General features: G+C 44.1%; 1 protein-coding gene across 5 annotated transcripts in view; it reads right to left on the reverse strand.

The window, feature by feature from the left end:
• The window catches only part of LOC138299827 (broad substrate specificity ATP-binding cassette transporter ABCG2-like), a 676683-nt gene that overhangs the window by 240133 nt on the left and 411257 nt on the right, over positions 1-25293 (reverse strand). For all 5 annotated transcript variants that reach the window (XM_069238424.1, XM_069238432.1, XM_069238461.1 and 2 more), the window contains one exon: positions 3790-3849. In XM_069238424.1, the coding sequence (XP_069094525.1) occupies positions 3790-3849 (60 nt within the window). The remainder of the gene's footprint in view (positions 1-3789; positions 3850-25293) is intronic.

The raw sequence follows: 25293 nt of genomic DNA on the forward strand, positions 1-25293 counted from the left end.
AGAGAGCCACGACTTCCTGGCGGAGAAGTGCCAAATGACCCTCCGAAAGTTGGCTGATTGATGGAGGCATGGCCGGTGGGTCAACAGCAAACTATCTGCAAAACCCATCTGTCCGTAGTGATGGATTCCCAGTGGGGCAGGTGATGGCAAATCCTGCCGCAAACTGGATCGGAGTGAGAGGACAGACTAGGAGGGTTTGGAGGCTGCAGCGGGGGCAGGGGTGGACTGGGTAGATCTCTGGTTCCCTGTCCCACACCCACGTGGGATTCTGCATCCCCGGCACTATGATTAGGTGGGGGACGCGACAGGTAGCCCCTTCTGTAGCCACAAAAGGGGCGAAGGGTGGACTACTGGGGGCGAGGGGCAGCGGAAAGACCAAGGGACCGAGCCATAGCCCGGGAGTCCTTGAATCTCTCCAAGTCTGAGTCCGCCTTGTCTCCAAAGAGACAGGTGCCATCAAAGGACATGTCCATGAGAGACTGTTGGACATACCCCGAAAAAACAGAAGTACGCAACTAGGCATGGCTTCTCAAGGCCACTGTTTTTAGCAATCGAACTGCCCAGAGAGTCTGTCGTGTCCAGCCCACATCGGATCGTGAACTTTGCCGCATCTCTCCTATTGTTGCCAGCTTGGGAGACAATAGCACGGGCCTCCTCCGGTATCTGTGGCAGAAACTGTGCAACCGTATCCCACAGAGAGGGGGTATAGCGGCCCAAAAGGCATGCAGTGTTCACGTACCGTAGCGCAAGACTGGAGGAAGAAAACATCTTCTTCCCAAATGTTTCCAGCCTTTTTAATTCCCTATCCGGGGATGCGGAAGGGAATGCGCCTGAGGAAGAGGAAGCCTGGATGACAAGACTCTCAGGTGTGGGGTGTTGGGACAGGAAATTAGGGTCCTTCAGGGTAGGCTGATGGTGGTGTGCGATAGTCCTATTCACAGGGTCCCCTGTGTTGGGTTTGGACCAAGTATCCAAAAAGAGATCGATGAGGACTTCATTAAATGGCAAAAGGGGCTCAGATGTGGAAGCCCCTGGTTGAAGCACCTCCGTCAGGAGACTGGACCTGACTTCTACAGTAGGTAGCTCAAGGCCAAGAACCACAGCCGCCCTACCTACCACCACAGCACAAGTCACTCACTCCGCCGTAGCCACGGAAGGAGGAGACAGCATGCTAGCGTCTGGAGAAGTGTCCAGTCCACTGGCCTCGCCCAATTCCTGTGCCCACTCCAAAGATGGGTCATCCTGGTATTCATAAGGGTCCAGGGACCCCTCCAATCCTTCCCTGAATTCGTATCCATGGGGAAAAGGGTCCAAATCTGACCTGGGGCGAGTAGGCCCCATTGAGGACAGAGGCAGCGCCGGGCGATGCCGCGCCAACTCAGAGTCGTCAGGAATAAGGATCGGGTCGACGTCGATAGTGGGCACTACTGACGTCAGGAGCGTCGACAATCGAACCGATGCCAAGGAAGGTCTCAGTGGTATGACCGCTGTCAGAGGGGACCTCGGTGGCCGGAGCCGAAGCCGCCAGGCCGGAACCCGAAGGCCCCTTGACTGAACTCCTTGGGCCCAAAGGCCCCGTATAGGGGGTCTCTCCAGCTCTCAGGGAAGCGGGGAGCGGACCCAGAAGCAGGCTCCGAGGATGGAGGCCTTGAGCATCGACGCTCCTCCCACGTCGCATCAGCCAAGCGACAGGGTGAAGTCGAAGGGCGACGGGACCTCTTCGACTTCCTCCAAATCTCTGGGCACAGGTAAAAAGAAGAGGAAGACGAATGGTGGTGGCTCCGTGAACGGTGTCGAGAACTTCCTCTCGTCCGAGACCGGGACCTACGCAGAGTCAAGTGCTGGGATGCCATGAGCTTGAGAGAACGCTCCCTCAACGCCTTTGGGTGCATAGCCCGGCACTCAAAACATGACTTTGGGTCATGGTCGCGCTCCAGGCCCCACAAACAAACCTGATGAGGATCCGTCATCGTCATCATGGGGTGACAGTCCTCGCACGGCTTGAAACCGGTCTTCGGGGACATCCTCGACGCACCAAAAAACTCACGAAAAACTTGAAAAAAGGGTTGAAATCCGTCAAAAACAGAGACCAGTGTAGCTCTCTCCAGATCAGCGCGTGGCGCGGAAAGAAAAGAATTGACGTCACTGTGCTGAGGCAGCGCTATTGTACCACTTCTGAACTCATCACGGCAACTATGACGCCAACGACGCCCGCGGAGTCCCCCTGACGCCACCTACCGACGCACAAGGGTATTGCTCGAAGAAAAATCTCCAGATCCAGTCTGACGCGTGGGGGAAATTCTAAGGTGAGGAATCTGCAACTAGAAGTCTATCAGATTGGCCTGTTAGGCAGGAGACAGCACCGTAAAGCTTGAAAGCTATGTTGTGATGTCCAGTGAAAGTTTGGCATGCATTTTTAAGGTTGAGGAAAATGTTTTAGGCATGCTGATGAGCTCACACTGATGCAATTTCAGCTACTGCATAAATTGCGGTGAATTAATTGGAAAACAATCTTTTCAAATTGGAGAAGCAATAGTTGGGTTTCACTGAAGAAGGAGTAAGGAGGGTAGGGAGATGGACGCTGAATTGTTGTGAGAAATAAATGATGCTGGATGAAGGTTTATGATGCATTAGTAGGAAAGATATATACGTTTTGTTTTGTTTGTATATTCTAACAGTTTTTTCATTGTTAGAGGTTGTGTTGTGGGACCAACAGGTGATTTCAACACAGCAAGCAGAAACACGGCCTTCGGGGGCATCTTGATCTGGATAGTACACATATTAAAGCCTTTTAGTGGGGGAAAAGTGGAAAGAGGTAAGGCCTGTTGTTGCCATGTATGGCAAACTATTTTAATGGGACAGACAATCTACTTGTGCATGTAGGAGAAAATGATCTGGTACAGTTATCGGGTACAGGGCTCCTGAAGGATATTAGAAGATATTGGAGTGCGCGAAAGAGTTGAGGTCTGGTTCACACCTCATATGGACAGAGAGGCCCTGAGAACAGGAGTGAAAGGGAGCCAGGGTACCTAATGGAACAGAAAATCAAAGGCAAAAAGTTAGGGAGGGTTTTGCCCTGGGCAGAGAAATCAACCATTCTGAAACACATGGAAATTGTGCAAGAGGAGAACATGTTACAAAAGAATGTGGTACACCTCTTGCTTCTGTAGAACAAATATTATCTACTGGAGTTAAGGCTGGATCTTTGCAAAAGAGTTAGGTAAACAGTTACTGGGTTAGATGGATATCCAAGGTAAAAGAAAACACTTAGCTGGAGTTTTTCTGAGCATCAGGACGAAAGGCAGGGGGCATGACTACAGACTGTTGGTTGAAATTGTCGCAGTGCAGAAAATTCTAATCCGTGGAATTGGGCAATGGGCACTGGCTAGGGTGTTTAAATCAGGGGAGATGTGAAAGGGGCTATATGGGTGATTTCAGGACTAAACAGGAACAAGTATGATGAGGTTGAGTGTGGCTGGATATTTCTGTTTCTGATGTTGAGGTTTAGTCTCTAAGGTGTATGCTGGGATTTTTTGAGAATATATTTGCAGACGTCATTCTAGTAAGGTGGCCTTTTGCACTTTAACATATGGACTTGTTTTTTTACTGTACTATCTTGCCTCACCTCTTGCTATTAGAAGTGACTAAAGTTTGTAGCCATCACAAATCTGCAATCACAAAACATAACATTACAATTGCACGTCTATGGCATCATGCACGTGTGATGCCTTTAAAATACTTTTAATGCCTTGAATGCAAAATTAGTAAAAACATGTATTATTCACTTACGATGATTTCCCGCTGCCTGTCGGTCCCAGGATTGCATTGAGGCCAGGTCTCATAATCCCACTGAAATGTGAAACAAAAAAAAACACTGAAAAGGGACCTTAAAATGCCTTTAAGATACTGGCAAACAAACCTGTCAGACTCAAACGGAATAAAAACAGTAACATTGCAAGATATTAAATAGTTGCTTTGTCATGCATAAATGTACTGGAACGGATCGCACAACAAGGAGCCTGAATATGAGTAAAGGTGCTATTTATAGCCCCTGATAAATACCAATACCACAAAATACGCTATTTATCAGATGTGATAAATAAGACCTATTATGAGTTTGTGGGGAATAATATGCAGATTTTGATGGTTAGCACTCCAAAATACATGATAAGGTATATACTATAACCTTTTCCCTGTTAAATTTTGACTTCGACCTGTGGAAATATAATGATTAGATAATTACTGGATGTGTTAAACACCTTCAAACTCGTAATTCTGACCCGTGCGTAAACAAGGGGTTTACGCATTAGTCTGAATACATTGACAAACATATACTCAGACCCATGGGGCCAGATGTATGACGTGATTTTGCAGTCGCAAACGGCAAAAAACGCCTTTTGGGACTGAAAAATGGCCTTGTACAGTTACGGGTTGCGAATTCAATAATCCCTTATCTGTAGGTATTTGAATAAGATCTTAGACTGCAGTGCAAATTACCCTTGCAGGTCCAAAAAAGTACAAATCACTCATAAGCAACAAAAAAAAAGACCAATAGTTTTGAGCTTCCTGTCATGCCACATGTTAAATGTAGCATCGAGAAAGATAGAGTGAAAAAGCGTGTTTTTGTGTTCAAACATATAAACATGGCATACCCATGATATTATAATGCATCACAAATCACGTTCTATCTCATTTGCTTAAAAACAATTGGGACCAGCGCGTGAAAAGAAGCTCGAGTTTTCTCTCCCCAAGGTTATTACATACGCAGATAGCATTCTTGTATCAGGATTCTCTGTAACAAGACACCAAAATATGTTCCCCAAAAGCTGTCCAAAAGTGCTGTTTAAAATCTGGTAATGTCCATCCGACTTCTTCTTGAGCAGTTTTAAAAGTTCAGTTGCGTGTCTTGAGCACTGATGGCCCCAAAGAAAACTGCTAATGGCAGAATAAAGGGTCCTGTAAAAAGAACCGGGAACCAGACACGTTACGTTTAATGATATTACATCTCATTAGCGAAATACATAGCCTGTGCAAAAGTCACACCTGCAAGACACATTTGGAGAGAAGGCTCTCATAACTGAGCTTGAGAAATCCACCCATATGACTCAGTATGACAACATTTAATTATATAGTATGGGTAATAAGCCTTGCTTTGGGCATCAGGGATGAATGATTTAACATATTTTGAGTTTTGCATACCCAAAAAGCAATTCTTTTAATAAAATTTCACTTTTACACGCATACTCTAATTTAGATACATCAGGATGAAGTTCAGTTTCCTGATTATGAAGTTTCCTATTGAGATCAACCGCATAGTTAAGTGTGCTACCTCTAATATAAGCCTTTAGGAGATCCCAAACAATGGATATAGGAGTATATCACAGATTAATTTCCAGAAACTCCTTCAACAATGTGAGCTTCTTATTTTTATAGTCCTCATCTAAGAGAAGTTGCAGCTCAAAAGTTCACCAGGTGGTCTTTGAGCGGGAAAGACATTGTTTAATTGACAGAAAAATAAGACTATGATCCAAAGCCACCGTGGGGCACAAGCCAATGTCAGTGGCGTAGAGCATACCAAGCAAAAACAAAATAAATAAATTCTCAAATAATGGTTATGGGTGTGCAAATAGTAAGTAAAACCAGGGGCCTTTGGTTTAAGAGTCCGCCAAACATCGATCAATCTGTGTATGCTCATTAGTGAAGCAACTGACTAGCGAACCTGGAGCATTAATGCAGTAGCATGCTGATTAGTCCTATCCCTTTTACAATCAAAAATGCTATTAAAATCACCAACAGCTACTAATGGCTGTGGCCATGCCACGAGATCTGTTGAAATTGCATCCGAAACATGAGAATAATTGTGATTTGTCCATATATAGTGCAAATATTATAGCTGATTTGATCAATCTCGACCTGTGTGATTAGCCATCTCTCATGTTTCCCCTTTACAGTTCTGCCACCTTTAAGAGACACTAAATAATGCAGCGGCTCAACGCTGGGCTCTCTATCCTCTCCATCACCTCTCACTGCCACATTTCACACTCCTCTCTGGCTTCAAAGTATAGGGAATGCCATTTTTTTGTACTTTCAAGAGAACTAACCTGTTGAATCACACAATACAGCAGCCACTTTGAAAGCATAAAAACATTGTCTAGTCTTTCATGATGACCATTGCACTGTCATGCCATATTGCATCACACAACCTGGTGCCATCTTGAAAGCGTAACAAGTAGACTTTCAAGATGGTTGGTGGCTGCTAACGACTTCTCAGCGCCTGCACAAAAAAAAGCATTCGTCATTAACAAAGTCAATAGCAGCAACCCAGAGAACTGGAAAAGCTGGAAAAATTGGCTTTGCAAATGCTTCTTAACATTGGTTTTCAAATTTTACAAGGGATAATTTAGATGTACTTACTTTTAGAGTTTCTGCTATGAATCATATGAACCTGTTCCTCAAATCAAGCTTCATGTGGCCACCAGAGGCGGCTCCTCCGCAATAGCGGAGGAGCGTTGTCCCCTTCCTCCCCAAGTGCCAAGAGATGAAAAATGAAACAATAGTTCCACTATCATTTTATTTTTCATCTGCTGGCTCAGCCTGCAGTACAGTGAGGGGCGGGGCTGTGCCAAGGGAGGGGAGAGGGTGGAGGAGGAGGAGGAGAGTGCACTTAGGTTTCTCCAGCTGTGTTTAACAGCCAGGCTGGTGAAACTGCACAGGCCCCAGGGCTGTGTCTGATCGGCAGTCCGCGCCACTCAGACCACTCCTGTGGCTGCTTTCATGCTAGCTTCAGCATGAAAGCAGCGCCAGAATTGCTGGGGAGGCTGTGCTTGTGTCCCAGTGAATGCTGGGACACCAATAGAGGAGCAGTTCCAAGTAATCCAGCAGAAGTAGCCAAGTGGAAATCCCCCCCCCACCACCATAATGGCTTTCAATTTTCTTCACTAGTGCAACAGAGGTATTTCAGTGAGCTATACTGTTAGCAAGACAGTACGACTGAGTATGGCTAAAATGGGCCCTTTGCTGCTGAGTGACCATTCGGTGACTACAAATTGAATCCAAAATTAGAATTCCTTAGTAACAAGATAACTGCAGTAAAAGGATGGTGGATGCACAGTGGAGTCTTATGAACTATGGCAATATTTAGCAATTTCTGTTTACTAAGTTCTTCAAACATGGCTAGAGTGAAGCCCGAAACCAAATCATGTGCAAAGGGACTCGTCTGGATTAAAATATTTTTATAGGCTAAAACGTGACAAATGTGCTGTCAATAAGTCCACTCGTGGAGCCATTGTGAAGAAACATTCTGGCAAAATGGTCAACACACTAAAAGCATGGTAGTGTTTATGAGGTTAAACATAAATGTTGTTACAGCTACAAGAGGCAAGGAAGCAATACAAATTTTTAACTCCGAAAACAAGTTTATCTAGCCTCGAGGTGCTCTGCAGGAAAGGAGTCTAACTAAATAATTGGACAATACACAGAAGTTTGAGACTGGCCCCAGGAAAGAAAGTTTGGGGCTAGGACCAGAAGAGCTCATGAGAGATCACACCAGTCATATGGTGGTCGCTTCTCAGTTCTTCCTAGATCTACTGCATGCATTTTTATCTTCCCTATTGGTCACCATTTACTGTACTGTCTCCGGCCAAAGTTTCTTCAGCATGCTTACCTTTCCCCTGCTCTTACTATATACCTTATTCTTTCTCTCCATTTCTCCCTGTCTCAGCCCTCTAGTGTATCTACTGTGCCCCTTGCTCCTTTTGTGTTTATCTCTCCTGCCTTCTTGCTATATCTCATGAGAGTTCCTCCAGTGTGACAATGAAGTCCCTTGTATCTCCTATGTGCTGCCACTTACTCTCTACTCATTTTGAGCTTCTCCAAGTGTGCCATCTATTCTCCCTGGCCTTCCCCCTCAAAGCCACCTCCTCATTTTTGCTGAAGTTCCCATGAGGGCTACCTCTGCCACTGTTCCTTCTGCCCTTTACTCCAACTTTCTTTTTGTAAGAGCTCACTAAGAGGTTTTCTGCAGCCTTCCTATTCTGTGCATTTTTATTCCATCCTAGGCCACGGCTTCCTCATAAAGAGTAAATAAACCTTATTTTAGATATCTTTTTAAAGGTTGTTTTAATCAGTTTTTCTGCTTGGCCTTCTTCTTAAGCTTTTTCTTTAACGTTTGTCCCGAATCCTTGCAATTTATATTTTCTACCTTTCATTAATACGTATTTGCACACATGAATTTATTCTGGACTTTTATCTTTTCACTAAGTCACACAAGTATTTGCACTACTAAGTCTCTTAGAATATTTATTTGCTGTGCAAGTTTAAATTATACACTCCTTCTGATGATCTTCCTTTTCCTTTCTTGCCTGTCCCCACTTCCCTTCAACAGCAATTTCCTTAACTTGGTTTCAGCCACTAGAGACCAAAACAACATGCTTTTGGCCACACTTTTTTGAGAGGTCTGTCCTTAAAATGTTTATGGAGAAAATGTGGCCAACGATTTCTTACATTTTATGGATGAGCATGCATAAATGATGGGGTAATAGTGGTGATGTGGCAAAGGGAATGATGGTGACGATAAATGTGATGGTAGTGGTAGTTCTAATGAAGGTGGTAATATGGTGGTGCAAGGAATGGCGGCAGTTAAAATGGTGGTAGTATTGGAAAAGCTTACTGCAGGCTCAATAATTGTAAATAATTGCAATTATTATTACAAGTAATAAAAGGAATTATTTTTGTATTCAGTGCACATATGAAATAAAGTACTGAATATTAATGAGTGAGTGCATTTTACTGATATAAAACAGTCCTGCATGACTTCCACAGCAAGCACAGCAGAGTAGGCAAAATGATACACATTTGAGCCAATAGCATGAGGTGAGAGTGATACTCCTCTGGGTGGAGCCATTTCTGACATTAGGTCACCAGACAGCTGTGCTGTCCCGCCAAACCCAATAAGAAGGACCTTTGCATGACTTGCAGTCTTTCTTCATGAAATGAACAACTCAGTCCTACTGCTGAGCTGAGTAATTTACACAGCATGACACTGTTAAGACACTCATGCAAGGGGAATGAATAAAAAAGTCTTTCGATATATAATACACACAGAAGGCAGGCATTTAGTGGGCTGTTACCAATGCCTATGAATATGTTTTTAGGATGAAGTACCTTAGCCATAATGATGTAGATACTGAACATACAAGTGTGATTTTCAGGGGCTGTATACTTGGCAAAGTGAGTGAGATGTTATATGCACTGACAGTACTTGGACATTCTGAGACCGGAAGACACTAGGGTAGACATCTTCAAACCTTTTGCTGATCTGAGCCCCCTAGGCTAAATGTTCTGAAGTCGGGCTGTGACCCAAAACTTCATGTCAAGTACTGAAGGTGTGGGAGAGGCAGGGCTCAGGGACAGGGTTTATGAGATCCTTTTAGAGGTATATTTCCTGTAGCTCATAACCCACTTTAAGTGTGAGACTTATAAAAGAGTGCAAACTTTAAATGAAAACAAAAATTGATCAACACTGCTACCCATAAGTTGGGTATAGTAAGCCCCCCACTCTCCTGGTTTCCAATGCAACCGCACCTGCTGCAGTAAGGATAGCTGTGCCCCTGAGCAGTAAGCTATCTCCTCAGCGTCTTTCACCCCTTCACCACCATGCCTGGCCATCACGCTGATCTTGAAACAGGCTCTCTATACTTTCCAGGAAATTAAATTAGCCCCTGCATGTTGCCCTCCTCTTTGCAGCAGGGGTGCCCTTTGCTCAAATGCTAGCAAGTACTATGATCCCCAATATCCCTTATGCAAAGTTGTAACTAACTGTGATGCAGTGGAAATGCCCCACTCATAGGCCACAGTGCCACTGCATCTCCTGCACTACTGACAGCTACTAGCTACTTTCTTGCAAGTGGGCTGTCTCTGTTGTACTCCGTTAAAACCATGACGACACCCTCCCCCCCATCTTGCCCCAACCACCTCCCTACAATTTTTCAGATGCCCAAAGCAAAAGTTGCACTGCAAGGGTGCACTGGCCCCTAATGCAACCAAGGAACAATAATAGCACAGTCATAAATGAGGTTTAGTTGGCCCTTCACACCCCTAGGCACTCTTGCTTGGACCCCGTGACATGGCCTTATGCTAGCAAGGGAAATTTACATGTAAACAGAGGTGGAAGTTGGTAGGCTCTGTGGGGACAGGCATGCCCATGATTTTTTAATTTTGCAGAAACAATTACCTTACTTTTTCTTAAAAAACAACCATACTGTCTCTTGCTCAGAGTAAAAGTAGGAAGCAACTGTTGGTGCTCTGAAACCTAAGGGACAGAGAGCTAAAGAAGAAACAGGCCCCCTCACCAAGGCCTGCTACCGGAGAGAAATATAAATGTGTGCAACTGGTTAATCACCAAGTGTAAAGGCTGCTTAGGAGCCAGTGTGGGCTTTACTTGATGGAGTTTCATCTTGAGGAGTCATTGTGAGAAAGATTTATTTTTTTCTGAGAGTACGACTGGTGTAAGTTGAGCTGTGCAATGCATCCTTTTTCAGCACAATGGAAAAAAATGTCTAAGTCCAATCTGATTACCCATTATTGAAATATATACTTTGAAAGGACGTTTTACATTAACATTAAATCATTTTGCTGCAGTGTGTCTTACCTAAGTGTAATACGAATTAAAAATAATGATACATTCACTGTGCTTTCAGTTACAGACTAACATTGTAAATACACAGGTCACTAATTCTCAATGTACCCACCAGCCTTCAATTCTGTGACTTTCTGGTTACACACTGACACAGGCTTCTACTGTATTCACATTAATCCATGTTTCATAACATATGTGTGCTTTTGCCACTGGCTGGGCTCCCATTGTTTTCACCATAAATTGCAAGTATGACAGCACAGCATTTTTCCCTTATGTCTTTTTTAAAGGAAACGAAAGATTGACATAAAATCATAAGCTGCTCTAAAGCAAATCAAAAACCTTGAGTTTATCTATACAATCGCCAACATGTGGAAACAAGCACTTGCAATGCCAGTAGGTTTGGCATTGGATACCAAAATTTTGGCTTTGTCAATGCTGGTTTTGGTTTGACATTTCTGTCAACGTTCTTGTTAGGGGAGCTTTGAGGTCCTCCCTAATATTCATTAATATATATATATATATATATATATATATATATATATATATAATATTATTATATTCTGCTTTAGATAGTTTTTTTTCCATCTTCGACAGCCGCACCATGGTCTGAGATTCCCACAACTCCGTATCATCTCTCACCACAGAGTTCACAATGCAGCGCAGGGTTGTTACATTCTTTTTTTTTTTTTAGTAAAGTGATCAGTGACTTCCGAACAAAAGCAAGTCAATGCGTTTCAGCAAACAAATATATATATATATATATATTATATATATATATATATATATATATATATATACACACACACACACATATACATACACACACAAAAATGGCTAAAACCAAAAATATTTTTTGCTTCAAAAATCACACATTGCCATAGTAGTCCCTGGCACTGAAGGGAAATACTTTGTGTGCAGGTGTATTCCTTGTGAAAGAGCAGAATGCTGTCACTCTCAATAAGTTAGCGGGCAGAGAAGAAAAATGTGAATGACACAACAATAGACCAATGGATGAAGAAGAGTGGATGAAAGCCCCTGGAAGTATGTAATATATATAATTTTACAAAAATCTAAATGTGGTAGTTTCACCAGGAACTGGTCCAAGTATCAAGAAAAGACAGTGGGGTTTAGGCTTAGCCCTTAAAGGTTTAAATAGAACAAATAGAGGGTCACATTAATTACTAACTACATTATTTTTTTTAAATAAAGGCTATAAATCTTAATCTTTATTAGACGGCTGTTGTGAATATGAAAACAAAAATTATTTTGTCGAAAATACGGAAAGAAAACAAAGCTTTTAAATGTATATCCCTCATCAAAACGTCAGATTATTATTAAACGAATATATATAACAGATATGAATGTGTAGATTTTGCCTGAATAGGGGTACTTCAATGTCTTAGTTCGCGTACTTACTTTATGTATCTTAGCAACGCGAACATTACCTTTAAATAGTTCAGTCTACATTTGCATGCTGTAAGAAAACTGTGTCTCTCTAGGTTCATGCTCAATGTGTACAAGCCAGTCCGGAATAAACCGACACAGGCCCTCTAGCACCGGTTGCCAAGGCCTCGCTGGGTGTGTACGTCCGCCTTCTTACACAAGTCCCGGTAAAAGCCCAGTCATCGTTATATAACCGTGTGCAAGTGAACCTGTGACCCATGCCTTCTTCACCCAGTGCGCATTGTTGCCGTTAATGATAGGCAAAGGTTACCAATGACACATACCATTCCATTTATGTATCTTATATTTACAGCTTTCAAACATGCTCCCAATTCACGCCTCGTAGAGGCTTGCTCGCATGCAATTTAAGAAAATATTACAGGATACTTCCCAATATTAAGCCGTGGTAAGCCTCCGAAGATATTAGAATATTGGTACAGCAGGGTTATTAAAACACTATGGTTTAATGTTCAGTTTTCCACATAAACCACTCATCCTTAAGAATGGTCCTTGAGAAAATACTTTGCTTGGGGAATGTAAAACTTTTGTTTTAACTGCTGACCAAGAGGATTTGGACATGGCCTCAATGTGGTTGGCATGGTCCTGTAGGGAAACACGCTTTCTGTAGGTTCCCCTACATTTTGCCCCCATTTAAACTACTAGCTGCTGCTTTTTAAACTTTGAGAGTGCATTGATGCGTGCCAACCAGACCTCAGTGCTAGTGTTCTAACCACTTACAAAGCATATGGAGAATTGCCTATACCCAATTGGCAAGTTCTGACTTACTTATAAGTCACTAGTATAGGGTACCCTGGGCATGTAAAGTAGAGGGTCCACCCAGGGCTGCAGCACTATTTGTCACCTTGAGTGTGACAAAGGACAAAATGGCTACAGCAGTCCCCTGCACACTGAAAGGACAACTAGTTAAACTTTGCCATTTAAACTGATGGCACAGCCACCACTTCCCGTACCTCTATATGTAAGTCTCCCCTAAGGTAGGCCTATAGAGTTCGAAGGCAGGGAGCTATATATTAAGTAGGACATGTATTTTTATATATGTCCTAACAGCAAAGCCCCTTAAACTGTTGCTTAGCTGGGGAAAAGTTACTAGCCACATTGGCTAACACAGGGTTACTGGCTAGTACCCCAGCCTAGCAAACTTCTGAATGGGACTACCAAACAGGGTACTGTAAGGTATCAAATTAACCGTGACATTAAATCCGACCCTGATGCCCAGGTGTTAACTCTCCTCTCAGAAAAGACATCTCAGGTTTTAGCCCAAAAGGCGTGCTTAAATGGAGAAGCTGCCTTTGAATGGCAAATGCTGATAACACTCCTGAGCAGGCTGTCTTTTGTTCATGTAGACAAGATGATGACAGGGACATAGAGGGAAACCCCATCCCCAAACCGGTTTTCCCATGGGCGTGTAAGCCACAGGTAGCCACACCTCTAGCATGGGCTACAAAGCTCCTGCCGACCAAAGAGGGGTCCCAACATCTTGTGAGGGACTAGAATAACGTGCTCTAGGATTGCTAGATGCTACACATGGCAGGAATTAATCACTGGAACGGATGGGACCTGGTAGCCTATTGGCTAGTGACCGCCTGGTCCCCTCAGGGCAATTTCCAGGAATAAATAAGGCACCCTGCCCCCCTGCAAGTCAGATCACATTGGATTTGGAGAAAATACCAGAAAAAGGAATGCCCCACAGCCCTTGTAACTGCACAATGAGAGTGCATTGTCAAAAGGACTGCACCTGCTGCACTTTGGGCTAGTGAAGCTTGGACTGTACCTGTGGCTCCTGGCTCAGGGAAAACTTGATTTCCAACCGCAGATCAAAGTAGTGACTCCAAGGATAGCTGAAGAAGCCCAAACCAGCAAGTTGTTAGCCACCGCAGAATTATCCCTGCTACCTGCTGCCGGGTGCCCCAAGAGACCAATCCTCGATGGCCAAAAGTTGCCCCAGAGTCTGCCAGAGCTGGAAGTGTCATCACAGTCTGCACTAATCACCCAAGAGGGACACTAGTCCCCACCAAATAATTCGGTCCCAACCACTGTGAAAAAGAGACCATTAGCCCGGAGTCAGCTGGCCAGCCGCTGCATCAAAGAGGACTTCCTGGGACCCCCGACCTCTTTGGCCAAAGTCACCCCACATCACCTGTGGACTGAGGAATCACCACAAAGGCACCCCTGTTGACCACACCTTAAACGGACCATCCTTGAGCATCATTTCATTATGCATCCCAAACATTAGGACCACTCCATAATAGTCTATGGTGGTCATTCGCTATAGGTTGGAACTGGACTGGAAAGAGAGTCTGGTGGCCAGGTAACTGTCCAAAGTATACTTATTTGCCTCCTACATCTCTGCTTTGTCAGATTTGGTCGTCCAAGTCAAATCGGGGTTGCGGAACAAACTCTTTCAAACTTTTTGTTGACCAATGCTTCTTTGTGGTTAAATTAAAAAGTTATAAAATGCTTAAAAAATCGTATCTCTGGAACCCTTCGGTGGAATTTGATGTTTAAGATCTTTAAAATTTCATAAAAATATACTCTATCTTTATAAATTGCTGTTGTGTTTCTTTCTTGTGTGACTTTCTTATTTCATTGTTTGGTACTGTTAAACGCTTTACACTAAGTTCCTTTGTGCAAGTCTTGCTGCTCGAAAGCTACAGCACTCCCGAGTTGAGCTTAAAGTTGTGTAAACAAGCCTGATTGGACTTAAGACTTTTTTTGTGAGTGTATTCCACAATAAGAGCCCACAGCCATAATATACAACATACACCCAAATCCTCAGAGGTCCCATTCACTGTGTTCTCAAAGGTAAGTGGACTGGGGTTAAATGTAAGGAGTCTGATGTTAACCTATTTAGTGGGGGCATCAGCCACTTGCCGACGCCCACACCACCTCCCTGGTGCGGGTCATGACCAGTGACTGACACCATGGAGGGGGTTTAAAAATACCCTGGAAGATCTTCCTTGTCGTCGTCCCCGTGAGCTCAGCGCACTGCGAGGCACGCTGACTTCATCGTTTGTTTTCTTCATCGGAGCAGGAAGCGGCTGCCCCAAATGGCCTTCCCGGTGTTCCGAAAGGCCTTGTTTGAAAGCGGAGACTCTCCCCTCGGCAAACGTGCTGCTTCAAAAAAAAAAAAAAATTTAAAAAAGAAATTGACAGGGGGTCGCCTGTGAGCAGGGTGACCCCCTGTGGGGGCACACATATTTTTTCTTTTATAGTTGTGTGGTTTCCCTGTGGGCCACAATGGTCCCCAAGAAAACCATACAGCTATTAAAAAAATATATAGATCTATATGGAAAATGTCACTTACCCAGTATCTGTTCGTGGCATGTTCCGCTGCAGATTCACATGCTATGCACAGGTCCTACCATCTAGTGTTGGGCTCAGAGTGTTACAAGTTGTTTTTCTTCTAAGAAGTCTTTTCGCGTCACGGGACCGAGGGTCTCCTCCTTTTCGTCTCCATTGCGGATGGGCATCGGCTCCATCTTAGACTGTTTTCGCGCAGAGGGTAAGGTAGGAGTGATAGAGTGTAAAGAAAGCAATGTCCATGCAATGTAATAGAGTTGTATATACAGAGTTTAAATAAAGAGGTGTCCATGCAATGGAACAGAGATGTATATACATATGTACAAATTTTAAATGTAACTGAAACGGCTACAGGCTCCTGGGGAGGAGTGAGGGCACGTGTGAATCTGCAGCAGAACATGCCACGAACAGATGTACACTGGGTACTCCGTTCGATGGCATGTGTAGCTGCAGATACACATGCTAAGCATAGACTACAAAGCAGCGGTGGTCAGCCTGTAGGAGTTGAAGTTGTCTGAAATAATTTTCTTAGTAAAGCCTGTCCTACTGTGGCCTGTTGTGTTGCTAATACATCTACACAGTAATGCTTGGTAAATGTATGAGGTGTCGACCAAGTGGCTGCTTTACAAATTTCTGTCATTGGTATGTTTCCTAGAAATGCCATTGTTGCTCCTTTTTTCCTAGTGGAATGTGCCTTTGGCGTAATTAGCAGTTGTCTTTTAGCCTTTAGGTAACAAGTTTGGATATATTTCACTATCCACCTGGCTATGCCTTGTTTTGATATAGGATTACTAGTATTGGGTTTTTGGAATGCGACGAACAATTGCTTAGTTTTACGAAATGATTTTGTTCTGTCAATGTAATACATTAAAGCTCTCTTAATATCTAATGTATGTAGTGCTCTTTCTGCCACTGAGTCTGTCTGTGGGAAGAAGACTGGGAGTTCCACTGTTTAGTTTAAATGAAACGGTGAGATGACTTTAGGTAGAAATTTAGGGTTTGTGCGAAGTACAACCTTATGTTTGTGTAATTGTATAAAGGGTTGTTCAATAGTGAATGCTTGTATTTCACTAACTCTTCATAATGAAGTGATTGCCACTAGAAATGTTACTTTCCAAGTTAGGAATTGAATCTGGCAAGAGTGCCTGGGTTCAAAGGGTGGACCCATGAGTCTTGTAAGTACAATGTTAAGATTCCATGAGGGTACTGGTGGCGTTCTTGGAGGTATGATTAGTTTTAGACCCTCCATGAAAGCTTTAATGACTGGCACTCTAAATAGAGATTTGGTTTGTTTATTTTGCAAAAAAACAGAAATTGCTGTGAGATGTATTTTGATGGATGAAAAAGCAAAATTTGCTTTTTGTAGGCGGAGTAAATAACCTACGATGTCTTGTATGGACGCATCTAAGGGTGTTATGTGTTTTGCTCGGCAGTAGAAAACAAATCTTTTCCATTTGTTAGCATAACACTGCCTGGTAGTAGGTTTTCTTGCCTGTTTAATGACTTCCATACATTCTGGTGGAAGATTTATATACCCAAACTCTAAGATTTCAGGAGCCAGATTGAGCATCGCTGGATTGAGGTGTCTGATCTGCTGTTTGTTTTGTGTCAGCAGGTCTGGTGTGTTTGGGAGTTTGACATGTGGTACTATTGAGAGGTCTAGTAGTGTGGTGTACCATGGCTGGCGTGCCCACGTTGGTGCTATAAGTATGAGTTTGAGTTTGTTTTGACGCAGTTTGTTGACCAAAAATTGAAGGAGCGGGAGAGGGGGAAAAGTGTAAGCAAATATCCCTGACCAGTTGATCCATAGAGCATTCCACTTGGATAGAGGGTGTGGGTACCTGGACGTGAAGTTTAGGCATTTTGCGTTGTGTTTGGTGGCGAACAGATCTATGTCTGGTATCCCCCACAGACGAAAGTATTTGTGAAGTACCTGGGGGTGAATTTCCCACTCGTGAGTTTGTTGGTGATCTCTACTGAGGTCGTCTGCTAACTGATTGTGAAACCATGGAATGTATTGAGCTACCAGGTGAATGTTGTTGTGAATTGCCCAATTCCAAATCTTTTGTGCTAGAAGGCAAAGTTGTGATGAGTGGGTTCCTCCTTGTTTAAGTAGTACATTGTTGTCATATTGTCTGTTTTGATGAGAATGTGTTTGTGAACGAGAAGAGGTTGAAAGGCTTTTAGTGCTAGGAATACAGCTATCAATTCTAAGTGATTTATGTGAAGTTGTTTGTGTTTGTTATCCCAGTGTCCCTGAATGTTGTGATTGTTGAGGTGTGCTCCCCATCCAATCATTGATGCATCTGTTGTAAGTGTGGCTTGAGGCACGGGGTCCTAAAATGGCCACCCTTTGTTTAAATTTGTGGAATTCCACCACTGAAGTGAGATGTGTGTTTGGCGGTCCATCAACACTAGATCTTGAAGTTGACCATGTGCCTGTGACCATTGTTTTGCAAGGCACTGTTGTAAGGGCTGCATGTTTAGTCTTGTATTGGGGACAATGGCGATGCATGATGCCATCATGCCCAACAGTTTTATGACAAATTGGACTATGTACTGTTGGTTTGGCTGGATTTGTGGTAATATCTTGTGGAATGATTGTACCCTTTGTGGACTTGGGATTGCGAGTGCTGTTTGGGTGTTTAATGTGGCTCCTAAATACTGTTGAACCTGCGCTTGTTGTAAGTGAGATTTTTGGTAGTTTATTGAGAACCCTAGTGTGTGCAGGGTCTTTATTACATAACATGTATGGTATTGGCACTGTGTTTGACTGTTGGCTTTTATTAGCCAGTCGTCGAGATATGGAAAGACATGGATATGTAGTCTTCTTATGTAGGCTGCGACTAAGGCAAGGCATTTTGCAAATTCCATGGGAGCTGTTATCCTGAAAGGTAACACTTTGAACTGGTAATGTTTTCCTTGTATTACAAACCTGAGATATTTTGTGTACGCTGGATGGATGGGTTTGTGAAACTATGCATCTTTTAGATCCAGTGTTGCCATAAAATCTTGTTGTTGTAACAGTGGGACTACATTCTGTAGTGTTACCATGTGAAAGTGTTCTGATAGGATGTAAAGATTGAGAGTTCTGAGATCTAGTATTGGTCTCAGTGTTCCGTCTTTTTTCGGAATGAGGAAATATAGGGAGTAAACCCCTGTTCCTTTTTGATGATGTGGTACAAGCTCTATGGCTTGTTTGAGTAATAATGATTGTACCACTGCTTGCAACATTGAAATATGTTGGGAGGAGAGTTTGTGTGGTTTTGGAGGTATATCTGGAGGAATTTGTGCAAACTCTATGCAGTAACCATGTTGGATAATGGATAAGACCCAATTGTCTGTTGTGATGGGTAACCAGTGTGTGTGGAACTTTTGCAGTCTTCCTCCCACAGGGGAAGTGTGGTGAAGGAAGATGTAGAGCAAGTCACTGTTTGGTGTGTGTGGTTTGCTTTGAGGGCTGATATTTTCCCCTAGTTCTGGGAAATTGTCCTCTGTAGGTTCCTCAAAACCCCTCTCTTTGGTATTGTGGCTGGTAAGAGGGTTTGGATTGTGAGGTAGATGCCTCAGATGTTTGGGCTCTAAAGCCTCCCCTATATTGAGTCTTTCGAAATGTGCCTCAGTATTGGGTTGAGTAAAGCGCCCCCATAGCCTTAGCCGTGTCGGTGTCCTTTTTCATTTTCTCAATGGCTGTATCAACCTGTGTGTCAAACAGCTGGTGTTCATTAAATGGCATGTTAAGAACAGCTTGCTGGATTTCAGGTTTAAAGCCTGACGACCGGAGCCATGCGTGTCGTCTAATGGTGACAACTGTGTTAATAGTTCTTGCGGCTGTGTCTGCGGAGTCTAACGCTGACCTGATTTGATTATTGATAATGGCCTGCCCCTCCTCGACTATTTGCTGGGCTCTTTTCTGTTGATCCTTGGGGAGATGCTGGATGATGTCTTTCATCTCGTCCCAGTGGGCCCTGTTGTATCTAGCCATTAGCGCTTGGGAATTGGCTATACGCAATTGATTAGCCGCTTGAGATGCTACTCTTTTACCAGCAGCATCAAATTTTTTGCTTTCTTTATCTGGTGGCGGTGCGTCACCAGACCACTGGGAGTTAGCCTGTTTCCTTGCTGCGCTGACCACTACGGAATCTGGGGGTAGCTGTTGAGTAATAAAAGCTGGGTCAGAAGGAGGCGGCTTATATTTCTTTTCTACCCTAGGAGTGATTGCTCTTGCCTTAACTGGTTCCTGAAAGATTTGATGTGCATGTTTTAACATGCCAGGAAGCATGGGTAGACTCTGGTAGGTGGCATGAGTTGAGGACAACGTATTAAATAAAAAATCATCCTCAAGAGGTTCTGTGTGCATGGCTACGTAATGGTATGACGCTGCCCTAGCTAGAACCCGAGTGTATGAGGTGCTATCCTCTGGGGGTGATCGCTTTGACGGATAGCACTGTGGACTATTGTCAGAAATGGGATCATCATAAAGGTCCCATGGGTCGACCTCATCCTGGTGTGACTCTGCAGAGTGTACTGGAGACTGTGCAGTGAGGTAATAGGTGGAGAGACAGTTAGTTGAGGCGAATGAGGAGGAGACTGGTGAGGTGAACTGAGGATGTGGAGATTTTTGTCTCGTTTTGGCACTTTAGACGGTGGCTGGTCAATGTCCAAATGTCCTTGAAAGGCCAGCTTCCTCTTTGTTTTTAGAGGAGGTGCAGTGAGGATCTTGCCAGTGTCTTTATGAATTTGGATTCTGGCCTGTTTTTCGTCAAATTCCTCCATTTGCATAACTTCTTCCGCAAATCTATGGCTTTCTTTCAATTGTTTGGAAAGTCCATGCTCCTCTGTATATGTGGGCCTTTTCGGCTCCGAAGCCGGTTTCCTCGGGATCGAAAGGCCTGGAGTAGATGTTGGTCTCGGCTCCGAGAGAAATTTTCGGGGCTTCGACTCGATGGGTCGGTGCTGGAGTATTTCGGAGCCTGTGCTTCGGCTCGAGTCCGAAGGCTTCGGTGGCGTGGCCTTTCTCAGTGCCAAAGTCACTGCTTGGTCACCGGCTGTCTTTTTCCAGGTGGAGCCATGGCCTTCTGGCAGTGGCGTCCCGAGGCCTTGTGTTTGGGCTTGGACTGGGTAGGGGCAGGCGTACTCACGTGCTGGCCCGCTGTTATTGGTCTGTCGTTGTCGGACTCATGCTTGGAGTTGGACCCCCGGAGACTGCGGTGTGGATCATCTCCTCCTCTTCTGCATCGAGGCGTTCAGTGCTTCTCAACGCCATTTCCAACCTTCGCGCTATTCGGTCTAGCAGAGTCTTTTTCGAGCAGAAGGATCTGCAGGCCTCGCAAGTATCCTCTCGGTGGTCTGGAGATAGACCCAGGTTACAGACTAGATGTTGGTCCGTATATGGAAACTTGCCGTGGCACCGAGGGCAGAATCGAAACGGGGTCCGGTCCATGAGGCTTCTATGAGACTTTGGTCGGGCCGACCAGGCCCGAGTTGGGCACGGGTGCCCCGAAGGGCAAGTAGAGATCTGTATCCGCCGGTACCGAAGTGTCGATGATAGATGGTACGCGATCGAAAAGAAGACCTACGAATTTAGAGAGTTTGAAGTACTTTTCCGACTCGAACAACCGAAGTGAAAAGAAACACATCCGAACCCGATGGCGGAAAGAAAACAATCTAAGATGGAGTCGATGCCCATGCGCAACGGAGCCGAAAAGGAGGAGTCACTCGATCCTGTGACTCGAAAAGACTTCTTAGAAGAAAAACAACTTGTAGCACTCCGAGCCCAACCCTAGATGGCAGGACCTGTGCATAGCATGTGTATCTGCAGCTACACATTATATATATATATATATATATATATATATACACACACAGGGAGTGCAGAATTATTAGGCAAGTAGTATTTTTGAGGATTAATTTTATTATTGAACAACAACCATGTTCTCAATATAACATCTCAACATTCACAAATATACATTTCTGACATTCAAAAACAAAACAAAAACAAATCAGTGACCAATATAGCCACCTTTCTTTGCAAGGACACTCAAAAGCCTGCCATCCATGGATTCTGTCAGTGTTTTGATCTGTTCACCATCAACATTGCGTGCAGCAGCAACCACAGCCTCCCAGACACTGTTCAGAGAGGTGTACTGTTTTCCCTCCTTGTAAATCTCACATTTGATGATGGACCACAGGTTCTCAATGGGGTTCAGATCAGGTGAACAAGGAGGCCATGTCATTAGATTTCCTTCTTTTATACCCTTTCTTGCCAGCCACGCTGTGGAGTACTTGGACGCGTGTGATGGAGCATTGTCCTGCATGAAAATCATGTTTTTCTTGAAGGATGCAGACTTCTTCCTGTACCACTGCTTGAAGAAGGTGTCTTCCAGGAACTGGCAGTAGGACTGGGAGTTGAGCTTGACTCCATCCTCAACCCGAAAAGGCCCCACAAGCTCATCTTTGATGATACCAGCCCAAACCAGTACTCCACCTCCACCTTGCTGGCGTCTGAGTCGGACTGGAGCTCTCTGCCCTTTACCAATCCAGCCACGGGCCCATCCATCTGGCCCATCAAGACTCACTCTCATTTCATCAGTCCATAAAACCTTAGAAAAATCAGTCTTGAGATATTTCTTGGCCCAGCCTTGACGTTTCAGCTTGTGTGTCTTGTTCAGTGGTGGTCGTCTTTCAGCCTTTCTTACCTTGGCCATGTCTCTGAGTATTGCACACCTTGTGCTTTTGGGCACTCCAGTGATGTTGCAGCTCTGAAATATGGGCAAACTGGTGGCAAGTGGCATCGTGGCAGCTGCACGCTTGACTTTTCTCAGTTCATGGGCAGTTATTTTGCGCCTTGGTTTTTCCACACGCTTCTTGCGACCCTGTTGACTATTTTGAATGAAACGCTTGATTGTTCGATGATCACGCTTCAGAAGCTTTGCAATTTTAAGAGTGCTGCATCCCTCTGCAAGATATCTCACTATTTTTGACTTTTCTGAGCCTGTCAAGTCCTTCTTTTGACCCATTTTGCCAAAGGAAAGGAAGTTGCCTAATAATTATGCACACCTGATATAGGGTGTTGATGTCATTAGACCACACCCCTTCTCATTACAGAGATGCACATCACCTAATATGCTTAATTGGTAGTAGGCTTTCGAGCCTATACAGCTTGGAGTAAGACAACATGCATAAAGAGGATGATGTGGTCAAAATACTCATTTGCCTAATAATTCTGCACTCCCTGTATATATATATATATATATATATATATATTCGCCACCAGTTGTTTTGCAGTTGCAGCTTGCGTCTTCAAAGCAATGCACATACTTCAACTGACGCGTTTCAACTGTAGCTTTTAGGCAGCAATAAAAAAAAGTCAAGACTTGTGATTATGTTTCTGCTACAAAAGGATCAGACTTTTGTCTAGTGGCAGTTTTGATGCCATAAAGTAACGCATAAGGTTTATATGCCTACTGCAAAGATCAAATCTGTATTTTATGTAAATAGCTGAGTACATTAGTAAAGTCAGCCAATGCCTGCGTTATAATACAAATGAAATGTATGCGCGGGGAGGGGGGCTATGGAGAGATGAAGGGCACTTTTGATGGGTGGTAGTTAGGGAATCTGAGGAGGAGGTCATGGGAGTGGGAGCACCAATAATGATTGTTGGACTGGGTGCTAGAGGCGCTAAAGACTGTGACAATTGGTATGTGACAAGGTGAAGTAATAGTGTGTATTTTTTTGAGTGTCTTCAAAGAATGTGCTGATTGAGGGAAGAAGCGAAGGTAAGGTGACCTCTACTGTTGCACATATCACACACAAACAACACCAGCAATTTTGTGACTCTCTACATAAGGCTAGTGTTTTAGAGCAGCAGTTTAGCCAGTAGCAGAGATGGTATCTCGTTGGATGACTGCTGCTCATGCCCTCACTCGGGTAATAGAGGACAGCTCTGACTTCGGATCAGAGACTGAGACAGCAGATACTGAGGCAGCATCTGAGGGATAGGACAATGGCGCAGACTCTGGGAGTTATTTTTCAGTCGGAGGAGTCCCATTCGATAACTCCTTTTCAAGTGATTATGAGGGAGGTGATGAGAACAGTCCTGCTGTCCCTTCGCAAGCACAGTCTGTGCAGCGGGTTAGCCCAACCCAGAGAGAGCAGTTGCATGCGTTGGCAAACACAGAGAGAGTGTTCTCTTGGGAGCTCCCCAATTTAGTTCAGCCCCAAATTCCACCGCCCAAATCGTATTGTGGAGGCATCAAAATTATCTATAACAAAACAACCTGGTTTTGTAAGGCAGGCACCTGCGTTTTTGGTCCTGGGCTCGGCGGCCTTATAGGAAAACCTACCAAACTCAGACATTTCTGGAAACTAGACATCCGGGGGAGTCCACAGAGGTGTGACTTGTATGGATTCCCCAAAGTTTTCTTACCCAGAATACCCTGCAAAGGTGAAATGTTGAATAAAAACTCAATTTTTTCTTGCATTTCTGTCACAAACTGCAGGAATATACTGGGATCCACAAAATTCCTACCACCCAGTGTTTCCCCACCTGTCCTGATAAAACAGCTACCTCACTTGAGTGCCTGCGTCAGGAATGGATCACCCCAGGGTCAACAGTTGCCTTCATGTAAGGACCAACACTGACCGTTGTGTGATCTATTCCTGTCGCCGGCACTAGGCCTACCCACACAAGTGAGGTACCACTTTTATCGGGAGACTTGGGGGAATGCTGGGTGGAAGGAAGTTTGTGGCTCCTCTCAGATTTCAGAACTTTCTATCATCGAAATGTGAGGAAAAGGTGTTTTTTTTTGGCCAAATATTGAGGTTAGCAAAGGATTCTGGGTAACAACCTGGTGAGAGCCGCCACAAGTTACCCCAACCTGGGTTCCTCCAGGTGTTTAGTTTTCAAAAATGCACTGGTTTGGTAGGTTTCCCTAGGTACCGGCTGAGCTAGAGACCAAAATCCACAGCTAGGCACATTCCAAAAAACACATCAGTTTTCAATGTAAAAAATTTGATGTGTCCATGTTGTGTTTTGGGGTGTTTCCTGTTGCAGGCACTGGGCCCACACACACAAGTGAGGTACCATTTTTATCGGGACACTTAGGGGTGTGCTGGGTGGAAGGAAGTTTGTAGCTCCTCTCAGATTCCATAACTTTCTATCACTGAAATCTGAGGAAAAGGTGTTTTTTGCCAGATATGGTGGCTTGCAAAGGATTCTGGGTAACAGAACCTGGTGAGAGCCCCACAAGACACCCCATCCTGGATTCCCCCAGGTGTCTAGTTTTCAAACATGCACAGGTTTGGTAGGTTTCCCTAGGTGCCGGCTGATCTACAGGCCAAAATCCACAGCTAGACACTTTGCTAAAAACACGTCAGATTTCAATGTAAAAATGTGATGTGTCCATGTTGCATTTCCTGTCGCGGGTATTAGGCCTACCCACGCAAGTGAGGTACCATTTTTATTGGAAGACTTAGGGGAACCCAGAATAGCAGAACAAGTGTTATTACCCCTTATCTTTCTCTACATTTTTTACTTCCAAATGTAAGACAGTGTGGAAAAAAATACGTCTATATGAGAAACGCCCTCCAATTCACATGCTAGTATGGGCACCCCAGAATTCAGGGATGTGCAAATAACCACTGCTTCTCAACACCTTATCTTGTGCCCATTGTGGAAATACAAAGGCTTCCTTGATACCTATTTTTTACTCTTTATATTTCACCAAATAAATTGCTGTACACCCAGTATACAATGAAAACCCAATACAAGGTGCAGCTCCTTTATTGGCTCTGGGTACCTAGGGTTCTTGATGAACCTATAAGCCCTATATATCCCCGCAACCAGTACAGTCCAGCGGACATAACAGTATATTACTTATGAAAATATGACA

The sequence above is a fragment of the Pleurodeles waltl genome, chromosome 1_2, assembly GCF_031143425.1.
Source record: "Pleurodeles waltl isolate 20211129_DDA chromosome 1_2, aPleWal1.hap1.20221129, whole genome shotgun sequence".
Classification (NCBI taxonomy): domain Eukaryota; kingdom Metazoa; phylum Chordata; class Amphibia; order Caudata; family Salamandridae; genus Pleurodeles; species Pleurodeles waltl.